Below are 22,324 nucleotides of genomic sequence, written 5' to 3'. Positions count from 1 at the left end.
GTCAACATGGTTGAGGTGCCATTTTAATTGATAAAAGTATTGGATTTAAGAGTTAGAAAACCTGAGTTCAAATGTAGTCTTATATATTTGTAACTTGTATAACCTAGGTAAGTCACTTAATTTATTGGTTCTCAGTTTCCTCATCTATAAGATGAAGGATTTGCACTCATTGAACCTATAATTCCTTGTACTTCTTAGTCCTTAAAATCAATGCTTCTGTCCTGAAACTACTGAAGTCTTACAAAGAGGGTATATGTCTAGTAGATAAGACTATGTCTTTCTCACGTTAAAGACACTGGGACAGCTGTTCATGAAAATTTTGGAGTTGAGAGAGACTTCAGGAGTTGTGTAGTGCACTCTATCATCTGAGCATACTCTTCTAAGATGCTCTTTTTTATTTTTCTTTAAGACTTATAATGATAGGGGACTAACTTCTTCCTGGGATAGTCCATTCTATTGTTGGAAGACTACAAGAGTGGAAAAATTTTAACTTATATCCAGACAAGACCCAGCTGTTCATTGTTCTAGTTTTTTTGTGTTGAGGCTGAACAAGTTGAATCTTTTTTCCATATTACATTGTTATTGTTTGTCCTTCATTTTTTTTTTAGGGGGGGCGGAGAATACAGATGACATCACAGGCTGTTAACCTGACTTGTCTGTGAATTGGATCTAAATGAGTCAGAGTTGCAAAAAGTTATTTGCCTCATTAGTGATGGGCCAGGATGCCTTGGATGACTTTGGTGTCCTCAATGTCTGACCAAGCTCTAAGTGCTTTATAACACTTGCTTCCGTTGTTGGAACAAATTGTTTTTATCCATCTGTTCTATTAGGAAAAATCCTCACATGCTTGGGGTAGACACCCTCAATTCACCAGTAGATTTGTGGCCCATCAGTTACCCTCAACCTAGTTTAGTGCATTTGCCAAGATGGTTATCAGATATAGCCACTGTGCTTTACAGCTTCTTGAAGGCATAGGTGAGAATTAGGTAACAGGTAGACACCAAAGGTAGATGAAAATGATTCCCTGAAAACGATTTGGTGAGCTTCATGCCAAAGATGCTAGTCTTCCCTGAACATCCCATACATTGCCATATCCACCCTTTATATATTTAAAAATAGGTGTTCTTTTGTACATTGCTCAAGAGCACCTTTCCCAATTCCTTCAGGGCAATTCAAACCTCTACAGCAAACATGGCACTGGACAAGGCACAGAAAAATGATACTCTCCCTATTTTCACCTTTTTTTTTTTTTTTTTTTTGCTGAGGCAATTGGGGTTAAGTGACTTGCCTAATGTCACACAGCCAGGAAATGTTAAGTGTCTGAGGTCAAATTTGAACTCGGGGCCTCCTGACTTCAGGTCTGGTATTCTATCCACTGCGCCACCTAATTGCTTCTGTTGAGGTGTTGTCCAAATGTTGAGGTCTAGATTTGGGGTACCTAAATGAAATTAGGATTTAGTTAAGGTCTAGTGGCGGGTTTGGGGTACAGGAAGCAGAGCTCCCCTGCAACCCCCCTGGATCCGGCAATGAGGTCTAGTAGCGGAGCAAATTCCCAATAAAAGCATTTATTGGCCCGGAGAGCTAGATTGATAAAAGAGGTTTATTATTGAGTTTAGGAGTAGGAGATAGGTGAAGGTAGAGACAAGGAGGGCACTGGACAGAGGGTCCAGTGGACAGAGGGTCCTCACATGGCGACCATGTTTGGAATCTCTGCAAAGAGGGGTTCCCAGTGTGGTCCTTTTAAGTCGGAGATTTAGCTCGAGGGGCTTTGGGATGTAGCCCCAAAGTTGGCTCAGATCCGGGTGGGGCTGGGACAGGTCCAGATCTTCTATTGGAATTCAAAGGGACCAGGATTTGTGAGTCAAAGGGTAATTTACATTAACTAGGGGGGTTGGGAATCAAAGATTGGAATGTTTTCCGCATCACTTCTATTCTCCCTATTTTCAATGAATTTATAAAGCTAGTTTGGCGAGTGTGACAAGGATACAGAGGCAAAACTAAATGTAGAAAAAAATGTTTTAGGGAAACTTGAAGATTTTTAACCTAGTGAAACAGATGAGCTAGAACTTGGGAATGTGAAGGAGGTGGGCTATGATGTAACAAGATATTTTACTCTCACAAATACTACCTGTGTCACTTTGGATAAGTTTGTCTTAGATTTCTTGGGCTTCACTTTCCATATTTTTAAAAATGAGGGATTGGACTAGATAGCCTCTGAGGTTTTTTCTAGCCCTAGAATGAAATAATTTAGTTATTAAAGTTCAATCATTATAGTTCAATGAAAGGAAGACATGTCAGATTTGTGGAATCTTCTGCTTTTTTGTAGAGTTCCCTCCCATCCTTAGAAGCAAGACTATGGAGAATCTTTTTGCAAATGATGAATCTTGTGTAAATTCAAGGCGCTCCCAATTTATGAACACTTTTGGAATAGTCCATATATATAAATGGCCATTCCCCCCTCCACTTCCCTGACCATTTCCAGTGTCCCTATAGTCCAAAAACTAGGCTTTTGAGAAATAGATAGGTTCACAAATGCAAGAAAGGAAGATGAAAAAAATAAGATCAGCATAGGAGAGCTAGAAAGAGAAGAGTGATATATACACATTGTGTCTTATTTGAAACTGTCTCCTCACTTGTGCCTTGATGTGTTCACTTCCCTGTCACACTGCCTGAATTCCCATTAGAAATGCATTTCATTAAACTGGCTGCTCAGTCTGGAAGGAATGTGGTTAGGGAAGTTGCTTACAGGACATTATAGTATGTTGGAAAAATTTTTGGAATTGGGATTAGAAAACCTAAATTAAAATCCCTTTCTATCCCTAGTGCTGAGCACAATGTCTGGCACATAGTAAATACTAATACATGCTAATTGATTGAACCAGAACTCCATTATTGAGCTTATACCCCAAGAAAGCCTCTGATAAGTAGCAAATATTTCTTAAAATCTACTTCAAAACTTGTATGGGTTTAAAATTCTTATAGTAGCACTTTTTGTGATAGCTAAGAATTGAAAACAAAGTCAATTGAGAAAGGGCAAAACAAATGTGGTATATGTATGAACTAATGGTGACTGAGTATGTATACATTTATATATACCTACAACAAGGTAAATGAAAAAGAACAACCACACAAGAAAAAATCAAAAGTAGATATAACAAAATTAGAAAGATCAAGAAGGACTTAAATGAAGAGATATGAGAAGACACCCTAACTTAACCCTTTGTAGTTCTGGAAGGCACACACAGGTGTTATATACATTGTACATGTTTTTGGACTTTTCTTTATCAATTGATTGTGCTGATTTTTTTTTCATTTTCTCTCTAAAAAGAAACAGAAAATTGTAATTTCTTCTCTAAAAAATTCTATTTGGGATGGTTTTCTGGGAGAGATAAAGAACATCGATAGTTGGGGTAATGATGATGTAAGAAACAGAAGATTAAAAAAAAAGTATTTTAAAAAATGTTATCATTGGTTCTTTTAATTTTTTCTTTGTATTCCTGATGTTTGACACAGAGCCTGACACATAGTAGGTGATTAATGAATGCTTAATGATTAACTCCCAACAGTTAAAAGTGTTCATACATAGAATGGGTGCTAGTGAATTCAAGAGGCAGCTAATTCTTTGTCATGAGAGATTGAATAACCATTTCTTGGGAAGTGTAATAGAGATTCCCATTCAGGATCTCTGATTTCCCCTCCATTTTTTCCCTGAGGCAATTGGGGGTAAGTGATTTGCCCAGGGTCACACAGCTAGGAGGAGTTAAGTGTCTGAGACCACTTTTGAACTCGGGTCCTCCTGACTTCAGGGCTGGTGCTCTATCCACTGCACCACCTAGCTGCCCCTTAGCTTTTTAATTTTCAAAGTACTTGCAAAGGTAATTTTCAACATTCACCCTTGCAAAAGTTTGTGTTCCAAATTTTTCTCCCTCCTTTCCCTCACTTTCTTCTAGACAACAAGTTATTCAATGTAGGTTAAACATGTACAATTCTTCTAAGCATATTTCCGTGTTTATCTGATTTCTCTTCTAATGCAGAGAACTTATGATTTTAGGAAGGTCTCCCATTGGAACCTAAGCATCATATGTCATATGGTTTCCATGAGAAAAATCTTTTTTTTTCCTTACACCAAAATAATCCACATGTAGATAATTGCTTTCTGGAAATAAAAAGTCAAAAAAAGAACCGGTCCTCATGCTTAAGGAGCTCACATTCTAACTGGGCTGGCAATATATATATATATATATATATATATATAGTCAAATTTTTAAATGACCAGATTCATAAACAAGGGGTCTTCCCTTTTTGTATATGTTTATAAATCTGGATTTTTGTATGATCCCAGAAATCATGCTCTACCTGAATTTGAGGCTGTGAGGCTATCATTGACTTCTTAGCAGCAACTCAACCTTCTACTTTTTCTGCTCACTTTGATAACTTAATTTTGGCGTTGTTTTTTGGTGATCTGTAGCCATTATAAAACACCTTTTTGCAGCTCTTCAAAAAGGGCTTGGACGAGGAGAGAGCCAAGATGGGGGAAAAATGCTTTGGTGCAGGCAAATTCCTTTTCTTGACTTTCCCCAACTTTGAGGGATTTTAGATTTGACCAAAAGATAAACTACCTGGAAAGCTTTTTATTTGACCCTGACCTTTAAGGAGGCCAGTGGGCAGTGAGTGAGAAAAAAACAAACAAACAAATGAGAGAATGGTGGTATGGAGCTAGAAATGAATGCTCAACTTGATTTTAACTCTCATCATGAGGTGAACTAAATGACATGGTATAGTCACTTTCCAAGTTCTGGGGAGCCCTGAGCCTGGAGCTATGGGCAGAATCCTGGAGCTGTCCAAGATGCAAGGGGGTGGGGCTATGCTAAGGCTGCCTAGCATTCCCTTATCCTCCAGGTTTCCTTGTCCAGGGTTACCTGGGCAATCACAGCCAGTCACTCTTTCCTACCGGAGACCTGGATAGAAGGGATGCCCATCACTTATTGATTTCCTCCATCCTACTTAATGGCAGCCTCACAGACATGTCTAAAAGCACTGTTTCTGGAAACCATGTTGTTTTAAGTATTTTCTCATTTTGCGTGTGTCTATAGATTAAAATGAAGGTGGCCAGAGGAATCTGTGCCAAATCTTACTTGAATGCTAATAGTGAAATTGGGAATTGAGGGTGGACAAAATCCTGGGTTTTAACCTTTTATAACTCAAGGTAACACTACCAGAGACAGCGCTCTAGCTGGAAGAGCAGAGTCAAGAATTAAGAGAGAAAATGATAGGTAGCATTTATATAATGCTTTAAGGCTTGAACAGTTCTTTAAAAATACTGTTATTTCATATGACAGCCCTGGGGAAAATATGCTGTTGTTATCCCCATTTCACAGTTGAGGAGATTGAAGGTGAGACAGGGTCATTCAATTCAGGTTGGAGGTCAGATTTAAATTAAAGTTTTCCTGACTGTGAGTCCGGCTCTCTGGCCAAAGGGACACCTGGCTGCCTAACGTGACGGGCTGAGGGAGAAGAGGAAGAATCCTTCGGATTTTAATCCCATTTCCATGGCTCCACAAACAAAGGGTAGGTCTGAGGGGGAGAGGGAGCAGCCACTGGTACAAAGCTGCCTGTGCCAGTGCCTGGAGCAGCTGGCCCTGTTCTCTGGTACCACCTTGTGGTTATGCTGTGACTTCACTGGCATAGAGAACTAACGAGGAATCCCACTGTCTGGAGAGTTACCTGGGTCACTGAAGGAAGCGGCTAATCTACGCTCCTAGCCTTTTGTGGCCGAGGTGAGACTCCTGGGGCTTCCTTCTTGTGTGTATCTTTATCTGCACTCCATCACCGGATGCTTTTAATTTAATTTAATTTCTCCTATTGCTGTTTCTTTCCTGCCACATACAGAGCCATCGTTATCATTGTTGTCGAAAAGATATCATCACGATAAGTCACATTTCTATAATATTTTGGGGTTTACAGAGTGCTTTCCTCTGCACAATTCCTATTTTAGAGAGGGAAACTGAGTCTGAGAGGGGAAAAGTGTTAAATTCAGCCTCCTGTTTCTAAATTAAAGTGTTGTCCAGGAGGGCCTAGATTTGGAGTCCAAGAGCCTGGGTTCAAATCCTCACTCTGGTACTTGCTACCTGTGTGTGGTCTTAGGTAAAAACATTTAATTTTCCTGAGGGGATTGGTTTAGAGAGTATCTTTAAGGTTGTGACTAGGGCTAAATCTGTGATCCTGAGTGACAATGAGCTCACTTTCTTATGAAGTGGTCCATTCTTTTTTTTTTTTTTTTTTGCCTTGATATTTTTCTTTTAGTTATTTTTATTATTATAACTTTTTATTGACAGCATCCTGTTTTTTTTAATAGTTCTAATTATTAAGAAAGTTTTCCATATATTGAGCAGCAACTTGTCTCCCTACAACTGACTATCATGGTTTGCTTGGATTTGGTGGCTTGAATTCACTGAAGATAATTTGGTGCTTTCTTATCAGATCAGATTTTAAAAATAATAGATATATAATAAATACTTTAAAAATAATCATTGTTGATTATTTTAGTTTTGCTTTTCCCATTTTCCTATTCTCTCTGGTTTCTCATTTTCTTTGGTTAACTTCTTAGACACATTACATCCTTCCTTTTTTTTTTTCCTTCCCATTATCTTTACCCTAATATAGATACTTATCACCATTTTTCTAATTATTGTAAAAAAATTTCCTAACAACTTTCCTCCCTCTCTCCTGCTTCTTCCCCTCCTTTCCATCCTTCCCAAATCACCAGAATAACCATTTGTTTTCATAGATCTTCCCTTGCCGCTTCTCTGCTCAAGAACTTTCTATGGCTCCTATTGCAAGATGTGCCCTTTCATTTGTGATTTTTATGCTTTAATTGTTGTGGTGGTTGTACTTTTTGTTTACAGAAATCCTTCACTTTTCTAAATGATACTTGGTTAAAATGGGAAATAATTTACTACTATTAGTGTAGCTAAATTAAAATGGTAGAGATTATTTACTAAAAAAATGTTAGGATCATAAGACATTATCTAATCTAATTTCCTTATTTTATCCCCTTATTTTATAGATAAAGAAATTGAGGCTTTAAAAGAGAAATGGCTTGTCTAAAGTCACATGGATTTTTAAATAGCAGAAATAGATTTTTTTTCAGGCCAGTTTTTGGGTTTATTATTAATAAACATTCTTTGCTTGACAATAAATTCCATTAAGATAGGGGCTATGTTTTTTTAAAAAAAATAATAGCAGCTTTTTATTTTTCAAAATACATGCAAATGCAAATATAATTATCAGCAATCATCCTTGCAGATTGTAAAGGGCTGAAGCTCTGAATAGGTGCACTGGAATCAGACAACTTAGCAGGCAAGGTTAATTACCTATTGGACAATACTCTATTAGCATATGCTTGGAAAATGGCGTTCTCACTCTTTTGTGCTGGCTACATCTTTTGGTGTATACAGATAATTGTAGGAGGGATTAGGGGGTGGAGTAAGTCACTTTGGCAATGGACCAAGAGAAGGGAGGTTGTGGAAAGCTTGTAGCGTTTCATCCATCAACTTTACTTCTCCCCCTAAAGACTAAGAATAAAGACCAAGAACTTTTGCTGCTCCTGACTCTGGCTGATCCTGAGGTCAACAGGGAGCTAATCCAGACTTCACAGCAGACCTTGTGTTCCAGATTTTTCTCTTCCCTTCCCTACTGCTCCCCTTCCCTAGGAATATAGGTTAAACATGTGCAGTTCTTCTAAACATATTTATTCATTTATCATGCTGCACAAGAAAAATTAGATCAAAAGGAAAATTAGAAAGAAAAAAAAACAAGCAAACAACAACAATGGTGAAAATACTATGTTGTGGTACATATTCAGTAGGGACTATGTTTTATTCAAATTTTGTCTCTCTAAAACTAAATATCATGTCTGCCACATATAGTAGTATATTTGATTAATGAATGAATGAATGGATTTGATAAACCTACTATTTGGTCTTGTCTTTATTTCTAAATTGTTATATGTGACTACCACAATCTAAACTGTGGACTCCTTGTGGGAGGTGGGAGTTGAAGATGAAAAGGCATCTTTTTAATCATTATTTACTTTGGAGGACCAAGCCCAGGGCTCGATAGATGTGTTTTATAAATATTTATTAATAATAATAATGATAAAAGTGGTGCAATGGATAGAACACTGGACCTGGAATGAGGAAGACCTGGGTTCAGATCTACCTTCAGATACTTACTAGCTGTGTAAGTCTGGACAAATCACTTAATTCTGTTTGCCTCAGTTTTCTCATCTAGAAAATGAACTAGAGAAGGAAATGACAAACAACTCCAGCATCTTTGTTAAGAGAGAAGTGATTTATTTGGCCAAGATAACTACATAAAATTAAAGGCAGACTAGTGTCTGTATTGAGTTTGTATCCAAAAGAAATCATAAAAGATAGAAAAGGACCCACGTGTGCAAAAATGTTTGTAGCATTTCTTTTTGTAGTGGCAAAGAATTGGAAAAAGAGAGGGTGCCCATCAGTTAGGGAATGGCTGAATAAGTTATAGCATTTGAATATAAAGGAATATCATTCCATAAAAAAATGATTAGCAGGCTGATTTCAGAGAAGCTTGGAAAGACTTATATGAACTGATACTGAATGAAGTGAGCAGAACCAAGAGAACATTGTACATAGTAACAACAAGATTGTGTGATGATCAACTATGATAAACTTATCCATGATCCAAAACAATTCCAATAGATTTTGGATAGAAAATGCCATTGACATCCAAAGAAAAAACTATGGAGACTGAATGTAGATTGAAGCATACTATTTTCACTTTTTTGTTGTTGCTATGTTTTGTTTTGTTTTTTTCATCTTGTCCTGACTTTTCTTTCCCAACATGACACATATGGAAAAATGTTAGAAATTGATTGTACCTGTACAACCTTAAAAAAAAAAAAATTTAAAGGCAGAACCTGAAATAGAAGCGAGGTCTGATTCCTTGGTCCAGAGTTCGTTCCACTTAACCTCACTGCTTTAGTATAATCACTTTCCATGAAGTCCATTTGTGATAATATGAGCTTCTGACCTGGTTAAAATCAAAGCACCCTGCAGACCAACTACTTTGCATCTTCTCCTAGTTCTAGTTCCTGGAAGCAATTTGTTCACTGCTCTGAAAAAGCTACCCATGTTTAATGATGAGGAATACTCTCGAGAACACCAGCTACCAGAAGATACTCTGGCCCTTCCGTGAGTACTAAAGAACTGTGTCTGAGCATATAGTTTGGGCTGGGGAGGAGGGGAAGAAATCTTGAAAGTACTAGGCTCCAACTTGAGTACGGGAAACTGAAAGGTCATAGGAAGAGAGAGGACAAGAGCTTTTAACTCTTCTCTTAATTCTTTTTTTTCCCTTCTATTTCTTCTCCTTTCTCACTCATTCTTACTCTTCTTCTTCCTCCTTTTCTATATCAGTACACTATTTTGTGCTCTTTTTTTCAAAGTACTTTTACCTTCATTATTTCATGTACTTTTTATAAAATACTAGGAAGTAGGAAAGGATCATCCTCTTTTTTTTCTGATGGGAAACCAGTTTTGGAGAGGTTAAATGATTTACTCAGTTACATGACTAGTATTATCACTTATATTATTGTCTCTGTTTATTCCCTTATTTTTCCCTATCATTGCTATAACTAGCATTTCTAGAATATTGAAATATAATATACAAATGTAAAGATAATGAACATTTTTGCTTTGTTCTTTTTCTTACTGGAATGGCTTCTACTATTTCCCCATTACATCCTTACATAGGTAGTTTTTTTTTTTTTTAATATATAAAGGGGAGTTGTATTTTATTAAATACTTTTTTTGGGTACCTATTAATATAATAATGTGATTTTAAATTGCTTTTATTGATATTGTCTATTATAATTTAGTTTTCAAGAGTATTGAATTAATTCTGCATTCCTTATATTAATTCAACCTTTCTATAGTATGTAATTTTTAATAGGTTACTTTAGCCTCTTTGCTAATTAATGAGATATTATTCTATGGTCTTCTTCCTCTATATCTTCCTGGCTTCGGTATTAGGTTCATATTTGATAGACCCTTTCTTTTCCTTTTAAAAAATATACTATGTAAAATTAGAGTTAATTGTTCTTTAGATATTTGATAGAATTCATTTGTATGTAGTGACTTTTTTGTTCTGTGACTTTCTGGGGACAGGCTGGAATTTCTTTATGGCTTGTATAATTTCTTTTTTTTCTCTGAGATTTGATTATGTAAATTTCTATTTCTTGTTTTTGTTAAGTGGGGTATTTTACATGTTTGTACATAAATATCTATTTCATTTATGAGTATTGGTAGCTATAATTGGTCAAAATAATTACTAATTTCCTTTATTTCTGTTTTTATATTTTGAATTCTTAAAAATTTTTTTTTTATTTTAACAATTTAGTTTTTCTGAATTATTTTAGGTCAGATTAGCAAATAGTTGATCAACTTTATTTTTAAAAATTGACTCCTATTTACTTATTGAATAAATTTGTTTTTAATTTTATCATTTTGATTTTCAGAATTTGAATTTTTGTGTTTAATTGCTTGTCTTATGGTTTTTTTTTTTGTTTGTTTTTTTAAGTTGCATGAACCTTTCTTTCTCTCTTTTCTTGATGAAAGTGTTTAGGCATAAATTTTTCCATAAGGACTAAGTCAGCTGCATCCACAAAATTTTATGTTGTTCTCTCTTTATATTTCTTTTAGGAAATTATTTAATATTTATATGATTTGGTTTTTTAATTCACCAGTTCTTTAATGTTAATATTTAGTCTCCATTTTAAGTTTGAATGCTTTCTTCAGATTCCCTTTATTATTATTTTTGTTATGTTTTTTCAGCAAAGGTTATAATATATTTTTGATTTTTTATAATTATTTATGAAATTTTTAATGCTATAATGTATAGCCAATTCGACATGAAAACACCATATACAGTTGAGAACTACATATAAATATAAACATTTTTATTCTGACTCATTTTTCTCCAGATATTTATTTTATCTCCCTTTTCTAATATTCTTTTCAGGTCCTTAACTTTTTTCATATTAGTCATCATTCTTTTGCTTATTTCTCCTTACAATTTAACTTTTTCTTTAAGTACTTAGATAATATGCCAGTTGGTGTGCATATATTGTTGTGGTATTATTTTATATTTTATTGACTGTAGTATCTTTAAGCATAATATAATTTTTCTGCTTATCTTTTTTTTTATTTTTTTACCATTTCTGTATTCTTGCCTTGAATGAGATCATGATTAATACTCCTTTTTTTTTTAAAAAATTAGCCCAAAGCTATACTTTATCTTTATTTAAGTTCTTTGTCAATATTTTTGTTTCACATGTTTTTGTAACAACTATTGTTGGATTTCTGTTTACTGATCTATTCTTTTTCCCCTCCATGTCTCACATTCCTTCTTTCATATCTTCATTCTCTTTTCTTGTACTCCAGTTATGTAAAATAATAGGCTCTTTTCCATTCTTTGTCCTTATTTCTCTTCTAATATATTCTTTTTCCCTACTCTTTTTCTTCTCTCTTAAAACCAAGAACTGTTTTAGTTAGATCTATCTGTGATCCTTAAAGATAGTGGGACTCTGAAGGGACATTTATCACTTTTCTCTTTTCCTATTAGAAGATAAGTACTTTCAAAATAATTAGTCTCTTCTAGTTGCTCAGTTGAATTTTCCAGATTTTTGGTGGTGTGATGTAGTGTGGTGTGGTGTGTATGTTGCTTTTACATTTTTAAAGTTTCTTCTCAGCTCATATCTTCCTTTTTTTTTTTTTTTTTTTTAAATCTGGAATGCTTTAGAATCCTTTATTAAAAGTTCCTGTCTTCACTCCCCCCTCCTTCCCCCCCCGCCCCCCCCCAGTTTCTTTGGGTAAGTTATTCTTATTTGTAAGTTATCTTTTTTCCTTTTGGATGAGAGTATCCAAGACTTTCATCTTTACAGTAGTTACACAATTGATTCTGATTAGTTCTTTGGTACTTGAATTCTTTCTGAATGCTTATGATAGTTTTCTGTTACTTTGAAGTTCTAGAATTTGACTTAAGTTACTGGATGTTTTTAGTTTGGGGTTTTTTTACTGTGTTGTGATTGATATATTCTTTTTGATTTCATTTGATCTCTGGTTCTAATAGAGCTGGGCATTTTTCATTTATTGATTTCATAATGAATAGTATCTTCAGTTTTTTTCATCACAGTTTTCAGGGAATCTGATTATTCTTAATTTAGCTCTCATCCACTTCTATATTTATTGATTTGGATCTATAAGTGATGCTTTACATGTTCTTCAATTTTTTTAATCTTTTGATTTTGTTCTGATATTTCTTGTCTCCTGAAGTCATTTTGTTCTGATTTTCCTTTCAAGGAATCCTTTGCTTTTATAAGGTTTTCTACTTTGTATTCTAGGCTGTTTATTCTCCTTCCCATTTCCTCCACCATAATTCTCCTTTTAATATTATTTTCACTTATTTTTTCCTTACTTTTTTCTAATCATTCTAATCATATAGTCCTTTTGGCCAACCTATTATTGTTTCTCTGAGATTCTGTTTATATTTGTGAAATTACTCCTTTAATGTGGCCTAACTTCTTTAACCTTTAATATTCTGCTCTCTCCCCCACTCCCCCCGGCAATTAAGGTTAAGCGACTTGCCCAGGGTCACCCAGCCAGTTAGTGTTAAGTGTTTGAAGTTAGATTTGAATTCAGGTCCTCCTGACTTCAGGGATAGTACTCTATCTACTCCATCAACTAGCTGCCCCACCCTTAATATTTCTTTATTGAATTTGGCATTTCTTCTGATAATTTTATTTTTCCTATAATGGTCGCTTTGGCTTTTAGATTTTAGATCTATTTAGTGGGGCTGGTGCCCCATGGTATGAGACCTTTCTGAGCTCTGGCTGGTTTCTGGCCCTTCTGTGTAGTTCTGGTGTGGATAACTTCTGTTATTGTTTTTGTTTTGCTGGAGTGTAGGTGTGTATGAAGAGACTGGGATTTTTATTGTCATCTTAACCTGAAGTTTGAGATAAATTGCTGATCCTGTCTAAGGCTGATGTTGTAGGGTGAAGGTCAGGATGCTGGTCAATTTGAATGCTCCAGCTCTGGAGATAGGGGTGAGACAGATAATGTGAATGTGTGTGATCTACTGGGAAAATATAAACATAAGATAAGATAAGAAAACATAAACATAAGTAGGAAGTAGGTATTGGGCTTCCCTTGGTGATCTGCTTCTAAAGAGAAGTGTGTGGGTGGAGATTGGATGCAGGAAGCTGTCTCTTTGATTTGTTCATTAAGAGTTTTCTTGATAATTTGGAGAGAGCAGTTTTATTTGAATGAGACTTAGAAGCCAACTAGTAAGTAAAAATGAAAGAAGATAAAGTGAAGTCACCAAATATAGATTATATTTTAAGATAGTTGATGAGATGGAAGGACCTGGTGAAGATTTTTAAGGATCAGAAGACTTGAGTGTGTTTGTAGGTAGCAGGAAGGAATTGGTAAATACGAAGAAATTGAAAAGAGGAAGAGAGAAATCTAGTGGGGACAATTTGCTGGGGAAGGTAGGAAGAAAGGGTAGCAATGTTGCATGTAGAAAGGTTGGTTTTGGTGAAGAGAAAGGTCACATTTACAACAGAGACTGAAATTGCATCAGAGACTCTTTTGTGTGTGTGTGTGTGTGTGTGTGTGTGTGTGTGTGTGTGTGTATGTATGTTAAGGAGAGGAGAAGGAGGAAAAGAGAGGGTAAATGGGCTTCATATAGAAACCCAGAAGAGAGATTTAGGGGAGGGGTGCTATGGGAAGCTTGAGGGAGAAAAGAGGTTATAAGGAAGAGGAATTCAACTTTTTTGGGGGGCAGTCAGAGAAAAAATACCCCACATCATTTACAATTCTTTTTAAGTGGAAGGAACTCCTTTGGAGAAATAGTGAGTTCCCTATTACTGGAGAGCTTCCAAAATAGACTGGACTTGTGGGTATATTGGGATTTCTCTTGGGATATGGGTTGCAATAGATATATACTGAGGAACCTTCCAATTCTAAAATTTTGTGACTTTGTGTTTGTCAGCGTACTTTGTCTTGAAACTCTTTCTAATTATTCCTGAGGGGGTAGCACAGTAGATAAAGCATTAGACCTGGAGTTAGGAAGACAAAAGTTCTTCTGACTTCTGATACTTGCTAGCTAGGTATACCTGGAAAAGTCATTTTAAATCTGTTTGCCTCAGTTTCCTCATCTGTAAAATGAAATGGAGAAGGAAATGGCAAACAAACAACTCCAATATCTATGTCCAATACCCCTTCCCCAAATGGATTATGAAGAGTTGAACACCACTGAAATCACTAAACGAAAATCATTACTGGTTCCCTGCCTTTTCTCCTCTCTCCTTCTTGATTTGCTATTTTGACTCAACATTTATTAAAAATGGCGACAACAACACAAAAAACCAAAATCCTAGCTCAGTATCACATCTCTTTTTTTCCCCCTGAATAGCTTTCTCCCTTCCTCTTTTTTCAAAGTTACCTGGCCCTGGAGGTTTCTTGTGACCTTCCTGGAAGTATATAACTGTTTTTAAATTCTGAGGACTATTTGTGACCTGGCTTGTGCTGGTTTCCCATGAGGGGGAGAGAGCATTTTGCCAAGACATCCTCCCTCAATAATAATCTCCTGGCTAATTGTGTGCCTTCCCTCCTCCTCCTTTAGCAGAAGGTTATTGGGAAGGTGACTCTGAGAAGTGATTGTCAAAGGCAGAGCTCCTTCTGCTTTCCCCCTCTCTCTTCCTGGGTCTCTGCTAGAATGCTCTTATGTTGTTGTCCTTAGAGAATCACATAGTGCAATTAAGAGAGCCAGGTTTGAAGTCAGAGAACTTGAGTTCAGATCATAGGATCCATATGGATCCTATGATCCATAGTTCCACCTACCTCCTAAAGATTATCCAGGATAATCTTCTTATTTAGAAATGAGGAAATTGAGCCTTGAGATACTTGCCTAAAGTTGCATAGATACTAATTAAGAAGATCTAGTTCTAGGTCTCCTAGATTGTCAGTCCTAAGCTTTCTCCCTACAATAAGCTTCATCTTGGAGGTCAAATACTTATAGATCACATATTAGAACTGTGAATGATTAATATAAACTCTTTTATAGAGACAGAAACAAATCAGGAGAAGGAAAGGGAATGAATATCCAGAGGTCAAACACAAATTACTGTTTGTTAGATATGGTTACTGTGTCAGTTGTTTTTCCTTAACTTTGTTACCAGGGGGAGGGGAAAGAGAAAGGGGATATAGTGTGTGTGTGTGTGTGTGTGTGTGTGTGTGTGTGTTTGTGTATGAGAGAGAGAGCACGTTCGTATTAGCAAATGTTAGCCAATGATTGAGTTGTGTAAGTTAAAAGACATAAATAAAACTATCCCCCTCCCCATATACATGTTACTTTATATGATAGTAATTGTAGGTATGGGTATGGGGAAGGAAGATAATAAAAGTCAAAAAGGGAGGTGGGATTAATCCCACAAGTTTCTTCAGGAGTTGACTTTTACTTAACTCAGTTACTTTCCTTTCTATAGCCTCACCGACCATAACCAGCGGATTATATATACCATCCTGGAATATGACCCACTTTTTGACTCCAGTGACATGACAATTAACGAGTGGATTAGAATTGCAAAGGACATTGAGGTAAAATGGCCTAATGGAAAAACTCCTGGATTTGAAATCAAAAGATGATGGATTCAGATCCCAACTCTGATATTTGCAACTTAAGCAAGTCATTTTTTTCCCCCACTGAACCTCAGTTTCTTCATCTGTAAAACGAAGGAGGAAGATTATGTGTCAGGTTCTTTTCAACTCTAAATTCAATAGAATTGGTCTGATGTCACAAGGCTGTTGCTTGGAGCAACTCTTCTGTTCTCTCCGTCTGTGGGACTCCACCGCCTTCATTCTATTTCTATTCAGATAGCTTATACTTGGTATAAATTAGTCTTTTCCCTCTGCCACATTATATTATGGTTCATTAAATCCATGAACTCCCCCAGATATTTTTCACATGCACCAATATCACTGCTTCTGCTTGCACAGTTGGTTTCTTGAACCCAAGTGTAAGACATGATTAGCATGTCATTTGTGACTTTGTCCAAATTGTTGATAAAAATATTGCAGAGCACAGGACCAAAGACAGATACCTGGAATCCTCCTCTAGAGACTTCTTTCTGGGTTAACATTTGTCTATTCATCATAGTAACAGGTACAATCACCTTACAGACATTGAACACTTTTTAAATAGTATCTACTGAGCCCTGAGGAAGTGGATAAAACAATATTATAGAGTTGAGGGAGGAGATGACTTATTAAGACTCAGACATTGAAAGTGGTTGAAATGAGAGCTAAAATTCAGGAGAAAGAGACATTTATTTCCCATCAATAGTATATGGGCTATCCTATCATCCAGGTCCCTCCTGTGAGCAAGGACACAAAATTATGAGCTGTGGTCCCTCCTGTGAGCAAGGACACAAAATTATGAGCTGGGTTTCCAGATTTGGGATTAAATAAGAGTCAGTATTCACTCTGCATCCAGGGAAAAGAGACTAATCAACAATTCTGACTTTGCAGATCCATTGCATTTCTATGCACTAACTATAAAGCTAACCCATGGGTAAGATAATGTGGCAAAGTTGAAAGACCTCACGATTTGAAAATACAAGATTTGGCTTCAAATCCTGGACTAGTTACATCCTTATTTCTCCATCTGTAAAATGGGGCCAATAATCTTTGTATCCCCTTCCTCACAGATTAGGGAGGCCTAATGAGGTAGTTGATGTAAAGTCCTTTGTAATGTTCAACCATTCTACAGACATTTGTTGATCACAGCATCTGTGCAAGTTTCTGGGTACAAGCTTTGTATTGAAGTTACTTTGAGACATGATTTCTTCTTGTGCTAGTTATTTATATGGTCCCTTGCTCACCTTACTGAATAGAATTCAGGTCACTTATATCTTTTGGCTGAGGAAGGAGGTTTTATGTTGGTCATAAATATATAGTTGATGAACCTGGATTCAAATCATGGTTCTACTATTTCTACTATCCTCTCTGAGACTCAGTTTCCACATCAATAAAATGGCTCTGAGGAGCCATTCACCTCTGACTTTCTGTGATACTAGATGACATTGCAGTCTCTGTTAGCTGGAACTCTTGTTATCCTCTGGCCAGAAGGGGAGGAACTGGAGACCATGTCATGGAAGGGGGTATTAGTTGAAGGAAATGGGGAACTTTTACCTGGCAAAGAGAAGTAGGAAATCACAGATACTATGTATCCTGTTGGGAGAAGCTTGGCAACATTTGCTTATACAACAGAGTCAAAAATCTTCAATATTCAAATATTTTATTTAAGTGGAAGAGACATTAGATTTGTGTTTCTTGGCTTCAGAGGCCCAAACAAAAAGTAACAGGAGGAAGGTATACAGGGAGACAAGTTTTTGCCTTGATGTTAGGAAAAATTTCTTGAGTTGGTCCTTAATTAATGGGGTGCCTTGAGAAATTATGGGATAAGATGAAATGAAAATTGGATGAACACTTGTCAGTGATGTGTAAGGATGGATTTTTTTCCTAGTTATGAGTTGGATTGGATGACTGGGGCTTCTTCCAACTCCAAAGATTCTGGGAACTGCATTTTTTTTTCCTTTTGGAAATCTCATGTCTGGGAAAAATCTGTAAGCAAACTGCTGGCTTTTATCTAGTTCATTCAATCTGACATTCAGCCACAAGAGGGTGCCCCTCTCCCTCCTTACTACTGCCTGGGCTTTTGCCATCAGTGCCTTTGCCAGTCACTCACTGCTGCTGTACAGGTTGGCTACATCTTAGGGACTGCCAGCAGGCAAAGCTCTATGAGTAAATAGATTTCGAAGAAATATTATTAGACAGGGAGGCTTTAGCAGCCGGAACAGAGCTCTCTATACTGACCAGCTTTCTTAACCCAGTCAGGTCCATTCACAGCCAATTAACATCCTACCCCAGGATATTACCCATTTTCTTTACTTTGCTATTCTAGCTCCTTCCCCTCATGTCCTACACAGACCTCTAGTTCTTACTCAGAATCACAGAATTTGGATTTTTTGTACTTGAGTGCAAAATTTTTTATTCTGCCTCCTACCCTTGGCTTTCGTGATCCTTTTGGATCCTGACTGTCATCCCCAGTGTCAGCTACCTTTCTTAGCTCTATATCAGCCAAGACTAGGAAGGTTGCCCTTTTTTCCTGGGGGAGAATTTTCTAGTGACACAAAGTCTCTGAAACTCTCTCATTTGGAATCTTAACTTGGATTCTCAGAATGGTGGAAAAACCTGGGAAGATCTGGATCTCTTTGTGATTGTGGGCAATTTTCTTAATCTCATTTTCTGTTTTCTATAAAATGAGGGAAATGTATGAGATTGCTTTTAGACTGTCTTCCAGATATGGCATTCTGGGTTCTAGATTCTAAGAGCACACTTCCAGCAATGACATGTTTTATGTTCTAAGGTAATTTCTGGGACTGACATTCTATCTTCTATGTTCTAAGTTCCATTTCACATTTAACATTCTATGTTTTATGTTTTGAAGGTTCTTCTAACTTTAATGTTCTATTGGTGTGTCTCTGTCTATTGGCACAATCAATCATATTGATGAAATTGTGTTTATTAATTCACTAATCTATTCAATAATTATTTACTGACTATATCTTTCATGAGTTCTAATCCTGTATTAGGAAATACATGACAAGAGAGTTCAGTTCCTTCCTTTAGGGAGCAAGTTGGAGAGGTAAAACGGGTGTGAAAAATTAAAGGAACAAACCAAAAGATGTCATAGAACAGTGGCTGAAATATGACAATGTAAGCTGGGGTGGAAGGAGGATTCTCTGTGGAGTAGTTAGGACCTGAAGTGGGTTCTATAGGCTGTGTACATGATTGTGCGAAGGAGCAGAGGATATTCTAGCTAGGGACAGAATCCTTAGCTTTTGAGATAAAGATATGGGAATACAGTGTAAATACCTCCAGAAAAGGAGGTTTTTGTCACTCAGTCATGAGGAAAACAATCTCTATGAAATGTTAAAACTAGGTTAGTTTTTTGCAGTATAAGGTCAGTCCCTTGTTTTCTTCTCTGACAACCAGTTTTGAGCTTTCCTCTTAAGTTAAATTTCAAAAATACCTATTAGTGTCAGTGATCAGTAACTACAATTTTGGGGGGGGGGGGCAGGAGGGAGGAGGTTTGAAAACTGTGATTGTGAAGGACTGTGAGAATTGATGGGGTCTGTAGAGAGTCGATTTTTGATTCTGTTGTATATAGAAAGTGCTGCTTTAAAGTGAGATGGACTTCCTTAGGAGATAGTGAGCTTTTTTTCTTTGGAGGTCTTCAAGTGGAAGCAGGGGAGAAGGAGGTGCCCATTCTTTGGGTTTGAGCTATGTTACCTCAGAGATCCCTCCAAGCTGTGATCAAAGTGAGAACAGTGATGATCAAGAATGACCTTAAGAAATGGCTACAGGTACTGCGACATATTCAACATATATAGAACTGCTTGCCATGTAGGGGAGGGGATGGAGGGAGAGAGGGGAAGAATCAGAACAGAAGTGAGTGCAAGGGCTAATGTAAAAGAATTACCCTGGCATGGATTCTGTCAATAAAAAGTAATTATAAAAAAAAAAAAGAAATGGCTACAGGAAGGATGTCTATGGGGAGTAGTGATGAGGAGAGAGTAGTCTTGCAACGAATGAATGAAAAAGCATTTCTAAAGTACTTGATATGCAGAAAAACAGAACAGTTCTTGTTCTCAGGAAAGTTACATCATTTTTAAAAATAATTTATTTTTCCCAATTATTTGTAAAAATAACTTGTGACATTCATTTAAAAAAATTTTGATCTCCAAATTCCCTTCCTCTTTCCTCTCTCCACTCAGACAGTAAGCAATTTGATGTAAGCTATATATGTGCAATCATGCAAAATATATTTCCATATTAGTCATGTTGTGAAAGAAAATACAGACCAAAAATAAATCCTAGAGAAAAATTTAAAAAGTGAGTAATAGCATGCTTTGATTTGCATTCAAACTCCATCAGTTCTTTATCTAAAGATGTAGAGCATTTTTCATCATGAATTCTTTTAAATTGTCTTGGATCATTATGTTGCTGAGAATAACTAAGTCATTCACGGTTGATCATTCTGCAGTATGGCTATGTATGATGTTCTCCTGGTTCTGCTCACTTCACTTTGCATTAATTCATTAAGTCTCTTCAGAGTTTTCTGAATTTTTGTCTTGCTCATCATTTCTTTTGCACAATAGTATTCCATCACACTCATATACCACAACTCAACTATTCTCCAATGGATGGGCATCTCCTCAATTTCCAATTCTTTGCCACCATAAAAAGAGCTGCTATAAATATTTTTTACCAAATAAGTCATTTTCCCTTTTAAGGGGGATCTCTTTGGAATACAGACCTCATAGTGATATTGCTGGATCAAAGGATATGCCCAGTTTTATAGCTCTTTGGGTGAAGTTCCAAATTGTTCAAGTAAGTTACCTTCTAATAAGGCATGACAACACTTAGAAGAAATTACAGGTACAAATCGAATGGAAAGATCCCATTGTCCTTAGGGACAGTGGTTGTGTCATTCCATTGACAAAAACATATCCATTTCTGATGTTGAACCACTTGACAATGTCCTTTCTGAGTCTATAGTCTTTGTGGTAGCCTAGTAATTAATTGCTGCATCACTTCCAGAAGACGTTGTCAGATCCCATCTCCACAGGGGCTGCTCCCCAGATGATGCATTCAGGGCTAGGCTAGAGGCAGGAATAGTGGTTGCTCGTAAGGTAGGACTCTGTTATCCTGGAGTGAATGAGGAATCAGTGATCCTGAGGATTTATCAGAAGGAAAGATGACCAGGGGAACCAAGCATCCTAAAGATAATGATTGTAGGGAATAGCCATGTTAGGTGAGGGGTGAGGGTGGAGAAGGAATGACAGTGACTTCAGGGGACACTAACTATGGGTGGTGATTTGTAGATGGTTTGGCTTTGCCTTGTTTTTTGTTTTTTTTGATTGAAGTTACCTTTTTCCTTTTCTCCTATTTTCCCACCAGAGGAATTATGAGCAGTATTTTGGCTTTGTAATCATCCACGGCACAGACACCATGGCCTTTGCTTCCTCCATGCTCTCTTTTATTTTAGGGAATCTTCAGAAAACTGTCATCCTCACGGGTGCTCAGGTAACCTGCCCCAGACCCTGACTGAGACAGAGGGGAGCAAGGGAGGGAAAAGACTGTGTTAGCCATCTTTTCTGGACCTAGTATAAAATCTTACTCCTTCCCCTGCCTTCAGTGAGGATCTCATCCCAGTGCCTCCAGCATCCCATTTTAGGATCACTCACCATGCCCTCCTGTCCAGTCTTTCTACAGTGACCCGGGAAGTGACTGAGGGTGGTTCTGAAAGGGAGCAACCACAGAGAATGATAACTGAGGTGGGAATAGGGCAATGCCCATTATACAGATGAGGAAAAGGGATGCCATTCTTCACCTCATCTTCATCTCCTTCTCTAGGTCCCCATTCATACTCTTTGGAATGATGGCCGGGAGAACCTGCTCGGTAGCCTGCTCATGGCTGGACAGTATGTGATTCCAGAGGTATGGGCTTCTTTTCACTTGACTGTGCTGGGAATTTACTTGCAGTTGTGAAAGGAGTCACATCAAAAGGACTTTATTCCTACCTGGTGTCATTTGAATCACTGAGGCATCAAGTACACGTAGGATCACGTATTAGAATAAGAAGACCTGGATTTACAAAATAAAACTTCTTTTGCAAAGTTTTCTGTTAAGATGTATGATAACTCTGAAGTCCTCTCAATATATTAGTTTTATAGACAGAAAAACAGATCCACGGAAGGGAATGAATTGTCCATTATTATCACATATTATCACAAGCAGACCTTATTAGTGAACAACAAGTGATCTTCTTCCCAGTGGATTCCTTCTTGCAGTTCCTCCTTTCACTCTATCTCTATATCTTTTAATAAAGTAATTCACCGAATCCAATGAAGTAGAGGACAGGCCTGCTCTCAGAATTGAGCAGTGCATGCAAAAGAAAGAGTGGGATAGGGAATTGGAGGGCATAGATTCAGGGCTTAGCTCAGAAACTTACCTATGTAATCCTGTAATAATTACTTAACCTCTTTGGCTTCAGTTTCTTCCTCTGTAAATTAAGAATACTGGACAATTAGACTATCTCTAAAGTTCCTTTCAGCTCTGAAGACTATCTATAAAATAAGGAGATGTACCAAAGTGCTTTT

General features: G+C 36.9%; 1 protein-coding gene across 2 annotated transcripts in view; it reads left to right on the top strand.

Moving 5' to 3' along the window:
- Nucleotides 1–22,324, top strand: part of ASPG (asparaginase) — a 124,266-nt gene that overhangs the window by 9,539 nt on the left and 92,403 nt on the right. For both annotated transcript variants that reach the window (XM_023504072.2, XM_023504076.2), the window contains exons 2-5: nucleotides 9,125–9,233; nucleotides 15,584–15,695; nucleotides 21,123–21,248; nucleotides 21,579–21,662. In XM_023504072.2, coding sequence (XP_023359840.1) covers nucleotides 9,125–9,233; nucleotides 15,584–15,695; nucleotides 21,123–21,248; nucleotides 21,579–21,662 — 431 coding nt within the window. The remainder of the gene's footprint in view (nucleotides 1–9,124; nucleotides 9,234–15,583; nucleotides 15,696–21,122; nucleotides 21,249–21,578; nucleotides 21,663–22,324) is intronic.

Source organism: Sarcophilus harrisii, chromosome 2 (assembly GCF_902635505.1).
Source record: "Sarcophilus harrisii chromosome 2, mSarHar1.11, whole genome shotgun sequence".
NCBI classification, from domain to species: domain Eukaryota; kingdom Metazoa; phylum Chordata; class Mammalia; order Dasyuromorphia; family Dasyuridae; genus Sarcophilus; species Sarcophilus harrisii.
The sequence above is the reverse complement of the archived record's forward strand: the minus strand, read 5'-3'. Positions and strand labels throughout refer to the sequence as shown.